Source organism: Rhinolophus sinicus, linkage group LG07 (genome assembly GCF_036562045.2).
Source record: "Rhinolophus sinicus isolate RSC01 linkage group LG07, ASM3656204v1, whole genome shotgun sequence".
In the NCBI taxonomy this organism is placed as follows: domain Eukaryota; kingdom Metazoa; phylum Chordata; class Mammalia; order Chiroptera; family Rhinolophidae; genus Rhinolophus; species Rhinolophus sinicus.
Window position 1 is genome coordinate 68,079,612 of NC_133757.1, and position 19,389 is coordinate 68,099,000.

The 19,389-nt window shown below is 58.9% G+C and overlaps 1 protein-coding gene across 5 annotated transcripts in view; it reads left to right on the forward strand.

The window, feature by feature from the left end:
* Positions 1–2,314: 2,314 nt before the first annotated feature.
* ARID3A (AT-rich interaction domain 3A) overlaps positions 2,315–19,389 on the forward strand; it is a 36,212-nt gene continuing 19,137 nt past the window's right edge. Inside the window, exons 1-3 of one of the 5 annotated variants that reach the window (XM_074337383.1) lie at positions 2,315–2,467; positions 5,874–6,510; positions 7,458–7,803. In XM_074337383.1, coding sequence (XP_074193484.1) covers positions 6,131–6,510; positions 7,458–7,803 — 726 coding nt within the window. In that variant the 5' untranslated portion in view covers positions 2,315–2,467; positions 5,874–6,130. The other 4 variants (XM_074337385.1, XM_074337382.1, XM_074337381.1 and 1 more) reach the window with 4 other exon arrangements.

Sequence of the window (19,389 nt, forward strand, 5' to 3'; positions counted from 1 at the left end):
AAAATGGGTCAAGCAGAGCCGCACTATTCTAGTCCAGGCTCTTAGGCACTTTTGTCTCATGGGCTCCTTCTATGAAAAAAATATTTAAAATTATATTTTACAGCTGTGTTAGTATAAAGACGAATATAATTTAGACGGGATTTATTATTATATATTCATGGTTACCATAATCGTTTTTTCTTGTTATTTTAAAATAAAAATTACACGTTCGTGGGCCCTGGCTCACACCGACAAGACAAGGCAAGGTGTGACTGACAACAGGTCAGGGGTAGGGGTTTCCTGCTGGCCGTTCACCTCCCTGAGATGGAGATGGTGAATAGTTCAGTGTTCCCTTCACCTCTGTGTAGACAGGCACCAAAAATCCTGTGGACTTGAGGGAGGAAGGGAAGGAACACATGAATTCATTAATTCAACCAATGTTTGTTGAGCACCTGCTACCTACCAGCGGTAGCCTCAGGGCTGAGTAGGTTCAATAAATACAGCTGTTTTGAAATAGAAGCACCTGGATGAAGATAAAAGTGTGATGTGACAGGCCACACCTGACACTGGGGGGTCAGGGAAGGACCTGAGGTTCCAGTTGAATGAGGAGAAGGCACTGGTCACTGGGCCACGGGGGAAGGGCACTCCACGCAGGGGAAATGGCCAGTGCAAAGGCCCGGAAGTGGGAATATATTTGAGCAGGAATAATGTGGGAAGGTGGGAAATTTGGGGTCTGGGTGAAGTTTTAAGAGGATACTGCCCTCCCTGAATGGAGAGCAGGTTGAATGACTAGTTCCCCCACCCTTTCCCCTTCCCTTCCAACAGGGAAATAAATGTATTGCTCGAAGCTGCTGTAAAGGAATGCATTATATTGACCCATTCTACAGAGAGGGGAATCTGAGGCACAGGGAGGCCCATGCTCCTGCCTGGGGTGAGGCAGGGGGTGCATTCTGACCTGTTTGGCCCTTTGGTGGGGAGGGGGCTTCCCTGCATATTGGAGACTGCGCTGGGGCCTGGCCCTTTATGGGAGGCTTTTCAGCCCAGCTCTCCTGGGTCTCTAAACCCTCCCCTCCCAGGGCAGAAGTCTGGACCCCTCCCTCCGGGGTGGGGTGGGGCAGCAGCTGGGGCTGGGTGTTTCATAGCCTAAAGGTGGAGGTCTCCCACCACCTGCTGCCGTTAGGCTATAGGTGGCCCTGGGGCTAGAGGCTGGATTTCTGTAAGGGTAGGGCAGGACTCCAGCCGTGGGGTGGGGGCAGCGGTCCTGCAATTTGAGGGAAGGACACGGAGAAGATGGTAATGCTGTGTTGCTTTAGGGGAGGAGGAAGGGCTGCACACGAACCCCCCAACACACAAGACCGGGGACCCCAGTCCTACCGGTGAGAACCTAGAGTAGTGGGGGCCTCCGGATGGCTCCTGCCCCCACCCGACTCCCAGTTGGCTTTTATCTGGGCTGGAGCCTGTGCCCCTGCGATTAGCCCGCAGGGGTTTCCTCAGGGGCTCAGACCTCCGAGCTGAGCCCACCCACACCCCACATACACCCCTCCCCCGACTCTACTCTGTGCCTCAGTTTCTGGCTTTTCCAAATGGGGACATTTAGAGTCTCCACTCCGTAGAAATAGTAGGGTTGAACCTTGCGGCAGGCACGTGGCTGGGCACCCGAGGGCTCAGAATATGTAAATTATGAAATTATTACTAAGAAGAGATACTCGCGTCCCCCTCTAATCGGTGGATTGTCAGGTTCCCAAGAAGTGGTGACAGTGGGCGATAGGGGTAGTCTCGATTCCGCGACGAACTCCCCCGGAGACCCAGCACGCCTTTGCCATTTTGGTGCCCGGCGCCAGGTAGCCGTTCCCTCTCCGAGACCCCTCCCCACTGTGCGGGGCCCCCTCGCCGGGCCTTGGCTCCTCCCTCAGGCCCTGCCCCACTCCCGGTTCTCATCACAATAGCTCATTTCTTCCCCAGTCTGTAATCCCCATTTTACAGACTAGAAAACCAGGGCTCGGCTCCGCGGGGGCCAAGTAACTGGCGCCAGGACGCTGAGTCTAAGGGATAGGAGTGAAACTCTGAGCTTGGGAGATTCATGCTACGTGCCCAGTAAAGTGGGGAGCGGGTCCTCGACCTGGTTCGGGTCTCCCCAGCCGCCTGGGAGGAGGCCCAACCTCCTCTCCTCCCCATCCGGCACTCCCAGGCCCGCCCGCGTCCTCCACGCGCTGTGCGCTCAGGGCTGCGGCACGCACTTTGCCCACCATCCCTAGGCAGGGGTGGGGCCTCTCGCGTCACTGTTCCCCCCCCCTTCTCTTTTATTATTTATTATCATTTAAAGGGGCCGCGACCTGAAAATTTCCGTTCAATCTCCCCCCTCAACACCCTGGGCAGGTCGTGCTTTGTGGGACCGAGGGCTGGGGGACAGGGGGCGTCCAGGAAGGGGGAGGGGGCCTCGCGAGACCCCTCCCCGCGTCCCGGGCCGCAGTGCTGAATCACCGGCGAGGTATTTGCATCTGAGAGCGATTTGTCACCCGGTGATTTGTCTGCGGGGCGGTGAGCGCGCCGGTGGGGGGGGGAGGGGAGGGGCGGTGGAGGCCGCGCGCGGGGAGACTTTTACCAATCCGGTCGGGTGGGGGTGTAGACGCGGATTGGGCCGGCGGCTGGGTGAGTCGGCGCGCGGCACAAACCCGGCGGCGGCCGGGGGCCAGCAGTGCGCAGCTCGCGGCGGGGGCCGCAGGCCAGGCGCTGCCAGGGCAGGGCCGGACGCCAGGCGCGGGGCATGCTCCCCTGGAGCGGGCCCTGCGCCCCCCGAGTGGGCCCCGTGCGGTGAGGCTCGGGGAGGAGGGCGGCTGGCCTTTTAAATCGCTGGTTCCGGTCCGGGGTGAGGGGGTCCCCAAAGTTGGGAAGGGACGTAGGTGGGGGTCCAGCGCTGGGAAGACGACTCTGGTGGGTTGGAGTTGGGATGGTTTTCTCTGCGCCCCCTCGAAGACCTCACCTTCCATATTACATAGGGTCGCGCGGGGACGGTCGGTGTCGCGAATGCGCCCCCCACCCAGCGGGAGGAAATGGTCTCTGTGCGCGGGGGCTGCGCTCCTGGCTCCTAGTTCATTTTTTCTCCCCGGAATCGGGTCGGGTGTTTTATTCGGTAACCGAGAGGAGAGTGGGAGCGCCAGGTGGGGAAGGGCAGTTCCCTGGTGAGCCTTCCCTGCCTGGACGGTTTATTTATAAAGTGTCGGGTCCTGGACAGAAAGGGGCCCCTGGAGGGGACACCGCGGTCACCGCGCCCGGGAGTGGGTTTGGCCCGGGCCCCCAACTCTCTGACGGGGACTCCCGGGAAAAGCCCCCTCTCCCGGTTCAGTGCCCCCCAGACACAAAGCGGGTGCAGTAAGCGCGGGGAGCTCGCGTTTGTCAATTCCAACGTTCGGTGTTCGACCCCGGGCGAAGCGTTTGTCAATAATCTTCCGTTTTTAGTCTCCCGGGCCGAGGGGTTGCCCCCCCCCCATGCAAATCGGCCGCTTTCCAAGAAGCCTTTGAAGCCCGGACTGGGGTTTCTGTCGTTTTATATCTTCTTTTTCAGTTTTTCTTTCCTCACTTCCTCCTGGCCGCCCCCTCCCGACTCCCCTAGCCCCCTCCCCAGCCTGCTGCCCCACCCTCCTCCTCTTCTCCCCTCCGTGGAGTGAGGGGCCCCTTTCGCCACCCGCGGGCCCCAGCCTTGCACAACTCTTTAAATAACCGTGTTTTGCAAGGCCCGGGCCAGAGCGGGTGACCTCTCTCTCCTCGAGGCTTGGGGGGGGGGGGAGGGCGTAGCCCGTTCCCTCTTCGCAACCCCCAGCTAGTTCCTAACGACCACCCAGCACCCCCCATCCCCGCCAGGTCTCTGCCTGGGAATACTTCTCCCCCGGGGCTGTCATAAAGTAGGGGTAGGGGCTGAGGACAAAGGGCTCTTGGGGGGAGGCGTCTGGAGGGGGTGGGCGTCGCCAGTTTAGGGTTAATGGCTGCTGTGGGGGGAGCCCAGCCCCGGCCCTGGGGGGCCCTGGGTTTCCCACCTGCCCCCGCCCCCAGCCCCAGCGTGGAGGCCTGCTCTGCTCCCCTCCCCCACAGGGCAACCCGGAAGGGTCATTAAACCCAGCAGGCCTGGGGGGGGGGCAGTGTGTGGGGGGAGTGGCTTCCTCTGGCCTCTTCCTTCTGCCCCCCAAAGAGGCGGGGGTTGCCTGGAGCGTTTCCGTGGGGGGGGTGGGGGCTTGTCTTGAAGTTGTCAAAGATGGGGGAAGATGGGGGAGGGGCAGCGGACCAGATGATACGCTGGGTGAGAAATGTCCCCTCAGCACTTCTTGGGGCGGGTGGGGGGTGACCGCCAGTGTGGGGGCAGAAGCAGAGCTTGGTGTTGCTTTGCTGTGCTGGTCATTGGCCCGCACTGTGGCCTCTGAGAGGGTCTTTGTGCTCAGGGACCCCTGCCCTTGCTGGATACCCAGGTCCTTTAGGGGTGTAAGGGGTGTACCTCTTCCCACTTTTTACAGGGGCCACTCATTGCCCCCCCATTGCCCTTTTACCCATGCTTCTGGAAGTCCGAGGGTGTCTGGGTAAAGCGCATCTGGTTTGGTGGGGAGAAGGTGAAGGCCACTGGGCTCACTGTGGCTCCGTAAGGCCCCTCCCAAGACTAGGGAGATTAGCGAGATTTACACTACACAGCTCTCCTTGGGTGGGTTCAGGCTCCACCTTAGCAGGTCACCAGAGGGGTTAAGGAGAGTGGCCAGTGTGGAGACCTAGTATCAGCTAGCTACCAGGAGCCTCTGCCCATTGGCCCCTCCTGGGTGTGGCTGGTTTGCTCCAGGAGTGGCTTAAGAGCCTTTGGGGGTTCATTTGCTGGGTTAGGGGCAGCCTCCTGGACACTCGCCACCCACACTGTCCCCATGATGTACCATCTGGGATGTCACCACTGGGCCTATTGGGTTCTGCCCATCTGTTTTATTGGCGGTCTGGGCAGGTGGGGGTGGGCGGGTTGGTGGTGGTTCGAAGGGACCCCAGGCTGAGGGCAGAGCATGTTGGCCCCTCTTGGGGTCCCAAATGGCAGGGGAATTCCCCAACAGAGAGCACATGGGGGCAGTGTGGGAGGCTCTGCTCTCACCTAGACCCAAGTTAGCAAGACGTCTCCGAGCCTCAGTTTCTCTCATCCATAAAATGGGTGCTTCCCTCCGTGACGTGGGTGGGATGTGGTGCCAGCTTTGTGCCAATCTTCACCATCGTAAACTTACTTCATGTCTGCCTGAGCACAGTGAGGTGAGCACAGTTAGGACACTGTTAGGGCACTGTTTTGCAGAGAGGGAAACTGAGGCTCAGAGGTGGGGGCTTAGGGCTGACAGTGTGAGTGGGGAAGGATTAGCTCAAGGTCCACATACAGCAAGCGCTCAGTCTGGGCCAGTCATTGTCTCTGCTAACCTGAGTGACAGGAGGGTGCCTGGAGCTCTCTGGGCCAAGCAGCACCAGCACTTAGAAGCCAGAACCAGAATTTAGAACCTACCTGGACTCTGGTGCCTGGCAGCCAGCTGTAACCAGTCAGAGGCCAGGAATGTCCTGTCTCCCTGCTGTGTTTATGAAGCAATAATTCATGCTCTTCCCTGGGAGGTGTGGTCCACGACTGGGTGTTTCTGTGTGGCCCAGACGGGTAGGGGCCGCCTTGAGGTCCTCTGGGAATCCAGTGCAGGGTGACCACACTTCCCAACACCCTGGAGAGCGGACAGAGTGGGGGTAGATGGGGAGTGCGTGGTCCTCTGCCTCCAGGGAGGCCTCCAGATCTGCACCCTGATGTGAGTGGGAGGGATTGTCCCAGAGGCCTTTGTGGTCCAACCTCAGTGGGGAAAATGGGGCCGAGGAACCCATTGCGGTCTGACCGTCTCTCTTGCGGCCCCCAGGTTTCTGCAAACACGTGAATGAGCTGGACGCCAGCTGCTGTCCCTTGGTGCCCAGCGTGAGAAGGAGGCACCGCCTGCCCTCTGCTGGCATGCCCCGCCAGCCCTCAGCCTGAGCCCAGCGGCCCCTGCCCCCTGCCACCCTGTACTGCCCCGGCTCCCCCGCGGCCCCCACACTGCAGTGCGGCCGGGCCCCCTCCCCGAAGGGGCCGCCCCCGCCACCCACCCCTGGTGCCCGGGGCGGCCCGGCCCGCAGGGCCATGAAGCTGCAGGCAGTGATGGAAACGCTCCTGCAACGGCAGCAGCGGGCACGCCAGGAGCTGGAGGCCCGGCAGCCACTGCCTGCTGAGCCCTCTGCTGGTCCCCCAGCCCGCACCAGGGCTGCCCCAGACGAGGACAGAGACCCTGAGAATGCTCGAATGCAGCGGGCACAGATGGCTGCACTGGCCGCCATGCGGGCTGCTGCTGCCGGCCTTGGACCTGCGCCCAGTCCCAGTGGCTCCGAGGATGGGCCCCGCGGCTCAGAGGACGAGGACACAACCCAAGATGGGGCACCGGGCTCACCAGGCCGAGGCAGGGAGGTGCCAGGACATGTGGAAGGTGACAGGCACTTCGAGGATGCAGCCTCTGATGATGACCTGTGAGTGAGGTCTGCGTGCTCCGTGCACTGAGCGGGCATCTAGGCCCTGGAGACACAAAACTCCCCAGGGACTATAGAATTTTCTGGATGTCAGTGGATGTGTTCTCCATCTACACTGTTCAGTGTGGGTGTCACCAGTCTCATACGTAGCTGCGGAGCACGTGAAATGTGCCCGTTGTGTCTGAGGCCCGTGTCTGTAGTTGTGTTTCATTTAACTTGAGCAGAACTAGCCATGTGTGGCCAGTGGCCCCATTATCTGGGGAAGCTACAGCAGATGCAGGGTTGGGCAGATAAAGTTGGTGGCCTGGGTGGACCTGAGCAGGGTTGACATTGGTTGGCTCACCAGGGTCTTCATCTTGTGGGGGTCCGATGTGGGCCCCAGTCTGGGTGCTGGCAAGACCCCAGTGGGGTCCTGGGAAGATGTTTAACAAGCAAAGAAGTGGGGTGATTGTAGGTTGTGATCGGGGCTGCTGAGAAAATGAAGCAGGGATGCCAGGGATGTGGCTGGAGGTCAGCTTTCTAGTATGGTGGGCGCAGATCTCCCTGCAGAGGTGACCGTCTCTAGGACAGGCCAGAGGGAGCATGGAACAGCATTCCTGATGAAGGGGACAGCCCGAGTAAGGGCCCTGAGGCAGAAACCAGCTTGGTACTTTCAAGGCCCAACAAGGCAGCCTGTCTAGCAGAGCAGGGAGGAGAGGGCAGGGGGAGCCGTTAGCATGGGGCAAGGTGGAAGGTGGCTGGGGCTATGCTGAAGGGGCAGCACCAGTTGCTTTGGGCTCCCTGAGAACCAGCTGTATGGCCCACACCCTAAGCAGGTCCTGCTTGCAGGCCCTCCTAGCAGCCTGCTGAGAGAGGGAGACCCAGGCTGGGAAGAGGAGCTGGCCTTGCCCCAGGGCAGGGGTGAGTTGGCGCCTTGTCCTCTGACCTCTGCCTTCTGCCTGCCCCAGGAAGCCAAAATGGGAAGAGGAGGAGGAGGAAGAGGAAGAGGAGGAGGAGGAGCTGGAGGAAGATCTGGGGGATGAGGAGGAGGATGAGGAGGACGAAGAAGAGGACTACGAGGACGAGGAGGGGCTTGGGCCGCCGGGCTCTGCTGGCCTGGGCGCTGCAGCCCTGTTACCCCGCAAGGCCCAGCCACCCCAGGCCTTCCGCAGCGGTGATGGTGGACCCCGGGTACTGGGCGGCCAGGAGCGATCAGGGGCTGGCCCGGCCCACTCGGGGGGGGCCGCCCACGTGGCACCCCAGCTGCAGCCTCCTGACCATGGGGACTGGACATACGAGGAGCAGTTCAAGCAGGTGGGTTGTGCGTGGTAACGGGGTCCGTGGAGGCAGGGGCGCACCCAGCTCCTATTGGAGTCCTTCCAGCCAACCCCAGTGGCTGGTGTTTGCCTCCCGTGTGCACAAATGCGAGCTGAGCACTGGGGTCCTGTGGGTGAGATGGGATGGGCTGGCCATTAAATGCACAGATGTGGGGGACATGAGCCAGGAGGGAAAAGTCCGGGGGCTCCTGGTGTCTGCACTAGGACAAGCAGAGGGACAGAGCGAGGAGAGGGGTTCCAAGTGGAGGGGATGGCCCAGGCAAAGCCTGTGTGGCTGGACTGGCTCAGCATGGTGGTTGTGGGTGCAGCCTGGTGACGTGGGCTTGGAGGCCTTGTCGTCCATGGCGTTGGCGCTGAGTCCATTCTCCTGAGGCCCAGGCAGCTGGCTGAGCAGGAGATGGCTGAGTTGGTGTGCTGGCCAGCAGTTCCCTGGGGCTCCGGAGGGGCGGGGAGGAAGCAGACCGTCCTGGTGCCTTCCCGCAGGGCAGGCGGTCAGAGCAGAGGAAGTGGCCAGGCAGGGCATCCTTTGAAGTTGGGCTGAGCTGGGCTGGGCAGATGGAAACCAGATGGTGGCAGGGTGGCCAGTGGGGCTCACATTCCACCCGCGGCCAGCTGGGCCCTGCCCCGACCTCCAGGAGTGGCTGCAGGGGACCTGGCCTCCCCAGCCCAGTGTCCGTCCTTTCTGGGTTTCAGGGGATTGTGGACACAGTAGCGCATGGGAGCGGTCTCGGGGCAGCGCACTTGCAGATGCTGGCTCCAGAATGGACTGTGAGGCCTCCTGACTAATGTACCATCCAGGCGCTGGTCTCTGGGGACCCAGTGTAAGGGGCTCCCCCTCTCAGCCTCACTTGGGACTGGGTGCTGGGACTTGAGCTCAGGCCATCAGAAAACTCACAGATGAAGTAAAGAACTGGGAATTGGACACATGGGGACAAGCCAAGGGCTGCGGTGGGAATGACAGGGACTAGAAGAGGTGTGAAAGCAGGAGGAACAGTGCCCCAAGGTATCACGTACAGCTACCTTCAAGGATGGGAGGGAGAGCTAATCTCCCCTCTCCCCCGCTCACCCACCTGCTCTTCCAGGAGCTGCCCAGGCATCTGGGGCTGGGTGCGGCCACACCTGCCCAGTCATGGCACGAGGATGGTGGTTCTGGCGCGTGGATAGTGGTTTCTTCTGGTAGAATGACAGCTGGCATACATCACCTCCTGAGGGTGAGGCCAGCCCCAACCCAGGCTGTGGCCCAGGCTGCCCCCTATGTGTGGACACCAGCCTGAGCCTGTGGACGGGACTGATGGTCCCATCCTGCTCGCTGCCTCAGTTTCTCTCCCTCTTGGAAGGAAATACTTGCTGGGCGGCCGTCCACCCCATTTTGCAGGTAGGAAACTGAGGCACAGTGTTGGGGGCAGGGCTTGTAGGCACTGAGCCCAGCGTCCTCTGGGCTCAATGTAACACAGATAGGTACCTTGTAGGCAAGTCATGTTCATTTATTTACCAGGTATTTGCCATCTGCCCTGAACCCAGTCCACGGGGAGCCCCAGGCTGGGGGCCAGAGCCAGACAGACAACCCTATCTCACAGGCATGGCCGGGCTCAGAGGAAGGGAGGGGTGAGGATGTGTGGTTCTTCTGGTATCAGTGGACTACATGACCCGTGCTCGACCCCCGCCCCAACACTAATAGAAGTGGGGTAGTTGGTGGCCAGGCTGGGCAGGGACAAGAGGTCAGAAGTCCTGACCCCAAAGCCCCCTCAGCGTGTCAGGAACAAAGTGCCTTGGGAGGCATTGTCCCACTTCTCCAGGACAAGATGGTGAAGTCACGGGACACCCAGGGTCGGGTTACGGGGGTAAATTGAGGCCAGAGAGTGAGGGAACCCCAGTGTCATACACATTCATGGTTTATCCCTGTGGTGGGTCAAGCTCAGTAAACAAGTAAATGGTTAGTAACACAAGGCAGTTGGGGGGATGTGATCAGCGTCTTTACTGGGGAAGTGGGGAGGCCTCTCGGGATGTGACGTTTGGGTTGAGCCTTATAGGAGAAGGAGCCGGGCACACACAGGGAGGAAACAGCCCATTCAAGGGTCCTGAGGCGGGACCCAGCTTGGCTTGTACATGGGGCCAGTCACCACTGGGATGGATTAAAGGTGAGGGGCTGAGGACAGTCGTGGGCTGGTGGGGGCGCCTGCCGTGAGGTGCCAGGTGCTTATCCTGCCTGTTTGTGGCAGGTCCAGCTAGTCAGGCACCTGTGCAGCCAGTGTCAACAGTGGCCTGGTCTCAGCAGCAGGGCAGGTGTCAGGGGCCGTGTTGACTTCTGGTGCAGCCCCACCCCCTTCCTGGCACGTGGCAGGCCAGCCGGCCAGCCGCCCGCTTGGCATCATCTGTGCCTTTTCCTCCCAGTCTTGGCAGGGCCTGGGGCTGACTTCCGCCCAGAAAGCCTCGACAGCCGTGAAATTCCGCTGTCGGCTGCAGGTCTGGGGGACAGCCAGGCTGGGGAGGGCCTGGGAGCAGTGGGCGTGTGGCCACGGAATCTTTCCTGGAAAACCTGGAACCTCGCACTGGGGGACCCCTGACATGTGCTGATGGAGGCCAGCACTCCTGGAGCCGTTGGTGGGGATTGGGGTGTGTTATGGGCAGCGATTAGGATCTCAGTATCCTGGCATTGGAGGTGGCATCCTGGTGACATCCTGGTGGCTTCCTGTCACCAACATGGTCATGCCTGGGCTATAGAAGGTGCCACTGTTGGATTGTAAGCCAGTTTACTCTTAATCACAGGTCTTCAGCCACTTAAGGATTCGAATCCTTTGTCTAAACAACTTAAATAAATGGTGGGATTTTTTAACAGCTTTATTGATATAAAATTGACATAGCATATAATTCACCCATTTAAAGTATATAATTCACTGGTTTCTAGCACATTTACAGTGTTTTGCAACCAGCACCTCTATTTAGTTTCAGAACCTTCCATCACCCCCAAAAAAAGCCCTGTCCCCATGAGCGGTCACCCCCACTCCTCCTCCCCATCCCCTGATAATCACTAACCCACGTCCTGTCTGTGGACGCGCCTGTTCTGGACGTTTCCTGTAGGTGGAATCACACACTGTGTGGCCTTGTGTGTCCGGCTTCTCTCATGAGCACCGTGTTCAGGGTCCATCCACGTTGTGGCGAGTGTCAGTACCTCACTCTTTCTCACGGCCGGGTGACATTCCAGTATGTGGACGGGGCATGTTGTGTTTCTCTGTCACCTGTGGATGGGCCACATTGTTTATGTCTATCACCCGCTGATGGGCACTTGGGCTGGTCCCACCTTTGGCTGTTGTGAATCGTCCTTCTGTGGACATTAGTGTACAGGTTTTTGTGTGGATGTGTGTGTTCAGTTTTCTCGGCTGTGCACCTTGGAGTGGAGTTGCTGGGTCCGATGGTTACTCTGACATTGGAGGAGCTGCTGAGTGCTCCATTTTGTGTCCTACCCACCATGCATGAGGCTTGTTTCTCTGTCCTCACCGATACTGGTGACGATGACTCTGGTTCCAGCTGTATCCTTAGCATCTCACTGTGGTTTCGATTCGCATTAAATACTGGGATATTTTTCCGTTTTCCAAGGTAGCATCTGCTCACCATATACCGTGAAAAGAGATCAGAGATGTGGAGGTAACACTGCTAGTACATTTGTCTCTTAGCTACGCACAGACAGCAGATTGAGTGTCTCACACATGTCTTGCGTACCCGCTTGATCCCATGGGGGAGGAACTGCCATTGCCCCATTGTGCAGATGGGGAAACTGAGGCATGGAGCTATCAAGACATTTGTCATGGGGGAGGTGTCAGAGCTGGGACTGGACCTCAGGGTGCACTGGCCACAGCCCCAGTCCTGGGAGAGTGGGTGGACAGACAGATGGGTGAGGTGCAGGGGGCCGCTGGCTGCAGGGTTTTGGGGTAGCCTGGTGGCCTCATTGAGCCTGTTTTCTTCATTTGAAATGGAGGCGTCAGGACCCAGTGCCTGGACATAGTGGGCACCCGGGCAGAAACAGCCACCAGCAGCCCCAAAAGGCCACTGTGTCCTCACCGTGGACCCTGCCTGGCCCCCCTCCCCTCCGTGGGCCTCCTGGGGCCCACTTCATTCTGGGGGGTGTCCTGCTCCACAGGTTCAGGAACTGGGAGGTGAAGCCAAGGGCCTCAGCGGTATCATCAGCAAGAGGCTGGGATCACATTTGGTTTTGGGTTTTTTTTGTCCTTTTAGCTCATTTAGACTTTTTAAGTTGAGAAAAATACACTTATATACGTTTTAAAGTCCATTTTTGGTTCCAGAAGTAGCACCAGACAATATTGTTATGTGGAAAGAACATGGACGGTTCCATGAGGCTCGAGGCTGCCAGCTCCTGCCCCAACGTGGCAGGCATCAACCACAGCTTTTCCAAGCCTGTGTCTACCTACTTATGCCCAGAAATGTGACTTTTCAGGGGTCTGGATGGTTCCATCCATTGCTGAACTGGACGCTGCTTTTTGTGTCTGTTTTTTTTCACATCCTTGTCGCTCAGCAACTGTCTGTCGTATCCAAATGTCCCGAGACACCCGCTTCATTTCAATGCCCTGCAGAGTGCCCTTGTGGGGCTGACACCAACGTGTTGGTCTGCTTCTGTTACCCTCTTGTAAACAGTACTGCAGTGAACATCTCCGGGCTCATGAGAGTTGTTGGCGCATTGTGGGGTGGGAGCTGGAATTGCTGGTAGCAGATGGCAGACGTTTTCTTGATCCTGCCTGGGAGCTTCCCAGGCTGGGCAATATCAGAGTAGGACACAGGCATTCCCAGCCCTGAGGGTTTCAGGGCTGGACTAGAGGAAGAGAATTGAGGGGAGGGCTGCCCAAAGGAAAGGGCATTGGAGTTGGGGCTTTGCAAGATATGTAAGAGTTTGCCAGATGGACAGAGAACGGTAGGATCTGCTTCTTAGAATAGTGTGGCTGGAGCATAAAATGGGAAGGGAAGGGGTGGACAGAACATTAAAGCAAACCAAAGGTAGACTCAAAGGGGGGTCTTAGCAGGGTTTGGACCTGGGGAGGGAGATCAATGCTGGGAAGACCCCTCTAGGGTCTGTGAGCCAGGCAGGAGGGAGGAATCCAGCACTACAGCTAGGCCAGTGGGCCAGGGGAGGAAGATGAGTTAGAATTTTCCCAGTGGAGGAGGGTATTCCAGGCAGAAGGCGCAACCTGGGCAAAGGCCAGGTCAGACACTGGATTCTAAGCCCAACCATGTTCATCTGGTATGCTTGAGACAGAGTGGGCCAGGGGCCAGGCCCCATGGGTCCTGGGGGCCAGCTCTGGCACCAGGCATCTTCCTAAGGCACCGGGATCCCTGGGCCATGTGCAAGGGGGCGGGGAGGGGTGTCGGGAAGCCCCTGGGGAACCCAGCCTGCCCTGCCTGGGGCAACGCCTGCCTCATCAAAGCTGCTGTGGCTGCTGGCGCGGAGCCAGCTGAGCCATGGAGGGTGTGGGGAGGGTGTTTGCCCGCCAGCCCCTGGCACCATGCCTCTGCCCGTGCCAGCCCTGGGAACCACACTGACTCAGCCGGAAGAACCTTATCTGGCTCCTGCGCCGTCACCCGGCCACTGGGTCACCGCTGTGGGGTCACCGCCGCCATGGCCTGGCCCAATGCCCACTGCCAGCTCCTCATCCTGGTGGCCGCTGCCAAGTGCCCAGCCACGCCCCACGCTTTCTAATAACATACGCGGCCGCTGCAGGGAGCGGTGCCCGGCGGGCAGAGTGTGTCCTTGCTGGGTGCCTGGTAGGGGGATGGGTGTGGGTGAGCCACGTGGAGGCCCACTAGTGTGGGTATGTGTGAGTGTGCACATGGGTGTGGGATGTGGTGGTGGACGCATGGTCCCTGTGGGCTGTGGGCAGCTGCAAGTGTTGGAATCTGCGTTTGCCAGAGCTGGGGCCCTGGGAAGCATTTGAGATTGTGTGTGTATAACCCATGTGTGTGCTGGTAGATGGCTGTTGCATGTGTATATGTGTGTGTGTACGTTGTGGGGCCCCATCTGCGGTATGTTTTATGTGTATCTGTTATCTCTGGCACCTGCTCGCATCCCCATGTCTGGCGTGTGTGTGTCTGCATGCGCACAGCATGTGATGTGTCCCTAACTTGCGTGGATGTGTTGCTGAGTGTGTCCTGGGGTGGCTGTCCTGTCTGTCCCAGAGCGTGCCGACCTGGCACCTTGTGTACTCCTTGTGTAGTGTGTGATGGGGTGACAGTCTCCTGTGGCTGTTCTGTTTGCACGTGGCCGTGTGTGTGAGCATGGACACATGGCCAGCTCCCGTGTGTGCCTGTGTGTGAGCCTTGTGTGCACATCACCTGCCTGCCCCACTGGGCATCCCATGCCCCATGAAGCATGAGGTCACAGTGGGCTCCATTAACCATTAGCCAGAAAGTCACGTCCCCTGGTTACTGGTTGGCATTGGCCCCCCGGGTAGGCCAGCTGCCATGGTCTGTGCTGACATAGCCAGGGAGCTCTGAGGTGTGGCCAGCGCTCCGGAGGCTGGGGGGGCTCCCACTGTACTGCTCAATTCCTTTTACGCCTCACATGCTGTGTGGTCTTGGGCAGGGTTGCGTCCTTTCTGATCCAGAGGGGCTGCCAGGCAGGGCTGGGTCCACACTGTGTCTGTTTTCCTGCCTGACACAAACACCCTTCAACCCCGTACATTTTCTGATCCCCAGAGCCAGCACCACCTGCAGTGACATGAAGGGGTGTCTGCCTGGCCCTTTGTGATTGCTCAGTATCCCCATCACGGACGCCATTGCCATGCCAGGTTGCATTCCAAGCCTGGTCAGGGGAGCAGCTGGGGGTGCCGGCTGGTGGGTGAGCACGCGCAGGGGCGGGGTGTGGACCGCCCCTTCTCTGCCTGCCTGGCTGCATGCGGCCAGAGGACAATTGGAGGTCATGGGGTTAAACGGTAACCAATCTGCCTATTGAAGGCTTCAGCTCTGAACGAGGCCTTGCCCTGCAGTCAGGGCTGCTGGGGGTCTCGTGGGGCCAAGGGGTGGGCGGTAGGCAGGGCTCAGAGTCAGTACTGCCCACCACCCCTGGAGGCCCCGTGGCCTCGGGGACATACTCCTGTCCTCCCAGACGATGGAAAAGCAATAGATAGAAACCCACATTCCAGGAAGAAACCTGTCAGGAGGGTAAACGATGGCTCTCCAAAAGTCATGCCCACCTGGAACCTCAGAAGGGGACCTTATGTTGAAATAAGGTCTTTGCAGATGTCATTAATTAAGATGAGGTCACACTGGAGTACAGTCGGCCCCAAATCCAATGACAGGTGTCCTTATAGGAAGAGGAGACACACACAGACACACAGGGGGATGGCCATGTGAAGACAAAGGCAGAGATCAGGGTGATGTGGCCACAAGCCCAGGGACACAGGAGCCCCCAGAAGCTGGGAGAGGCAGGAAGGACCCTCCCCTGGGGCCTCACGAGGGAGGGAGGCCCTGCAACACCATGATCTAGGACTTCTGGCTCCAGAACCATGAGAATGAATCTGTGTTTGGTGCTTTGTTCCGGCCGCCCCAGGAAATAGTTCAAAACCTGAAGAGGGTTTGGGTGCCTGACTCGGGGGTTGGCCATGCTGGGCACTTTCAGGGAGCCCAGGGCCCACCAGGCACACAACGTAGGCAACCCCGATCCCCGCTGGCCACCGACTCTGCTTTGGGGATTGGTTTGGGGCAAGGGGACCCTGACTGTCCTGCCCAGGAGGTTATGGGACCAGGTTCAGGCAGAAGGCCAGGCTGTGTACCTGTGTGCACATGTGTCTGAGCCAGGTCCTTCCACAAGCATGTATGGAGCACCTGCTGTGTACCAGCCCCCATTCTAGGCATCAGGGATGCATCTGGGAAGAAAGCAGATGGAAGTCACTGCTGTCCTTTTGGCAGTGTGGTGGGGGTGTGGGGCCCAGGGGGCTGGGCGGGTGCAGAGGCCAAGGGCGGGCTGTCTGGGGCCATTATCTGCAAGCCAGTGAGCAAGGATGTATTTGTATTTGTGTGTCTGTCTGGGTGGATGGGTGTGTCCACGTGTGCACTGGGAGACCACATTAGGGTGGGTCTGTGGGGAGGTGTCATCCAGTTGGGTGGGAGGGTCTGTGTGCCGGCCAACATATGTCCGTGACCACGTGGAGGTTTGGGTGGGGGGCCGTGTGGCTGCGTCTGGGAGGGGCTGAGGGTCTGGGGTTTCTGTCCAGGTGGGATTGTCTGAGGGTGTGTGAGACTTGTTAGTGTCGTGGTAGGTTGTCTGGCATCTCTGTCCAGGCTGCAGTGACCGGGAGTGGCTGTGGGCCCCGGTGCACTCACATTCTCTTTCTGCCCCATGAGGGATCTCTGAGGGTTCCCATGGCCACTCCAGCCTCTGCCCTGTTAGGCTGTGGCCCCAAACCCCCACCCCACGTAGGGGCCTGAGCCCATCACTATAATGTGGATCTTCTGAGCTTGTGAGGTCCCCCACCCAGGAGGGGCACCCTGCCAGGCCCCTGACCCCCAACACTGAGGGCCTCCCCGCTCCTGACCATGCAGGGGCCAGCCACCCCTTCCTTCTGTTCTTCATTTAACCCCCTTCTGTGACCAGCTCCATGAATTCTTCCCTGGGACGCAGGCTGGGCAGGGTCTTCTGATGGCAGCTGGAAGGCCAGGGGACAGGCAGGGGACTAGAACCCGGGTGCATCTGTCTGTTCCTGGAACCTCCTGGTTTTGCTCTCTCTCCCATCTCTGTCACTTTCCGTCTCTGAATCTCTATCTCCCCCATTCCCCTGCCCCTTCCCCACCCGCACACCTTATAATTCCTCCTCAACTGCCACTTTTCCAGGGATGACAGTTGGTGAGTGCCCCGTGGATGGGCATGCATGGGCATAGTGCCACCCTCTGCCCACTCTAGCGGCGGCCCTGCCCCCGATGACTCCCTGCCCTGCCTTGGGCCTGCCTGCCCCCCTCTCTGTCCCCTGTAGCCAGTACATGTACTCACTGATGGGTGCCCAATTCTTGGAAGGGAAGTGGGGCCTGAAGTTACGTCTGGGTTATTCATTTCTTTGCCATCACCATGCAGGGTAGAGCCTGGCCAAGCTGGGGTGCAGCTCACTGGCTCTTGGCAATTCATTGTCAATGTTCATTACCATTTACCAGGTGGCCTGGTGGAGGGGCAGGGCTTGGTGGGCACCAGTGTGTGCCTGCTGGGGCTGCCCTGTTGACGTCTTGTCTCCGCTAAGTGTTCCCTGCAAGAATGCCTGAAGCCCCCCCGCCCCCCCCACGCCTCCACCCTGCAGTCAGGAGATAGGATTGGGTAGCACCCTGAGGCTGCTGGCTGCCACCAAGGGTTGGTTCCTATTGTTCTGCCTTCGGCCTGGGGTCTGGCAGAGGCTCTGGTGGGGCCTCTGGGCCAAGCCCACCGGGACCCCTTCCTCTTGATACCGGACCGGATGGAAGGTGGGAAGCAACCCCTTCCTTTCTGCTCCATCTGTCACTCCCCAGTGATGGGGGGGACCTGCTCATCTCAGCCAGGGCAGAGGTGGTGATCTGTCCTCTGGCATCCTGCTCCCTGAAGCTGCTGGCACTGGCCATGTTTCCGTTCAGAGAACCTGGGCTGGGTGTGATGGGGACCTCACTCCCTGGCCAGGTAGAGCTTTCCAAAAGCTCTAAACACTAGGAAAGTCCCTGCCAGCACATTCCAGGCTCATCTGCAGGGAAACTTGGGACAGGGTTTTCAATTCCTGGGTGCCAGGCTCTGGGTGCAGGTCTTGGACGTGAGACAACCATGAGCCAGTGGCCAGACAGGATCAGGAGACTATCATACTGCACTTGTTGGGGCCTGGGACCCCCGCAGGAAGCACCCCCGGGGCAACGTAAATGATTAGTAATCACTGGGGAGAAGGAGGAGATGCTGAGTTTGGGGCTTTCTGACTCTGAAGCATTTTCCTGATGCCCCCGAGTGCCTGGTGGGGCTGATGAGGCTGGTGCACCTGCTGTCATTCCAGAAGTACTAAGGGGCTCGCTCGGTGTGGCTTTCAGCTGAGCTCTGTGGTCTCCTCATAGCCTCTGCTTCCCTGTCTATGAAACAGGGTCCCACGTTGATACCATGTTTCCCTGAAAATAAGACCTAACCGGAAAATAAGCCCTAGTATGATTTTTCAGGATGCTATCCCCTGAACATAAGCCCTAATGTGTCTTTTGGAGCAAAAGTTAATGTAAGACTCGGTCTTATTTTCAGGGAAACACGGTAGTGGTCAGCTCAGAGCCAGACCTGTGTGTGTGTGTGGGGGGGACTCCCAGGTGGACGTGAGGCCACCTGGATTTGCATGTCATTTGCATGATATCATGGGACAACCACCTCCTCCCTCCTCTGCATCACTTCCTAGAAGTATCTCTGCTGATCCCTCTCCTGAGTGCATCCTCAATGCCGGGCCTGCTCGTGTCCCCTGTGGGCCTCGGTTTCCCCACTGTGACATGGGGCTAGTGGGCAACCAGCCTTGACCTGCCACCAAGGTGGCTCCTCCTGGTGCCAGAACGATCTCCCTCCACACCCCCTTTCCCATGAGTTCCTTGTCCCCACCTGAATGGCCAGATATACACCCCTACTCGCTTTACAGATGGCCCTGGTCACATGAGAGGCCTTCAAACATCGCGATCTGGAAATCCAGAAAGACACAGTTCTCTGACTCGTTTCTGTAGCTTTTTATTAATATCTGTGTCATAGGTGGGGGTGCTGTCTTTTCAGAGAGGGGACACATGGCCAATCGGGGGGTGCATGGGGGTGTCCAAGCGGACAGATGTTTCTGCCCTGCCCAGAATCACTTCCCCAATTTCCTGTGCGCCTGGCGGGGCCCCTGCCACATCTGCGTGGAGGAGGCCTCGCCTGGAGCATTGACGGGAAACGAAAGGGCTGCCTGGCTGCTGGTGGGGGTGCCCCCAGAGTCAGGTGCATAGGAGGGTGACTCCTGGGAAGGGCCTAAGGTTCCACAGACATTGATTAAGCCCCTATTGTGTGCTGGCAGCGAGTGACCCTGCCCTTCCCCATCCTTCATGGGTGGTGCCCGGCTTCAGTGGGCCTCCTAGTCCCTCACCATCTACCCTGCTGGCCTGGGCCCCGAGGGGCGTCTCGGTCTCTCTTGGGCACACTGTGTCCCCAGCATCCAGCACAGACCTGACATACAGAGGGTGCTTAATAATGGCTGCAGAATGGACTGTCCTGGTCAAAACCCTGTGGGTTGGCAGCTCTCACTCGGTCTGCACCTCCTCTGTGCTGTGTGTCCTGGGAGTTTCCGGGACAGGGAAAAAAAACCAAAAACCTTCAAATCAAAACCTCCGGTTGCCTGCCGGGGTCAGCCTTCTGAGGGCCAGGGTCTTGCTGCCTTCGGAGCTGGGAGGGAAGCTGTGGCAACAGTTTCCGCATGGCGTTGTCTCCTCACTCTCATCAGTAGTAAACTGAGGCCTCAGGCGCGGACAGGGAGGGTTCCCGGTTCTGGGTCCTTCTGCCCCCGCTGACCTCCTCCCACAACCCCACAGAGCCCCATTCTGACTTCATTCATTTATCCATTTGTCGGTC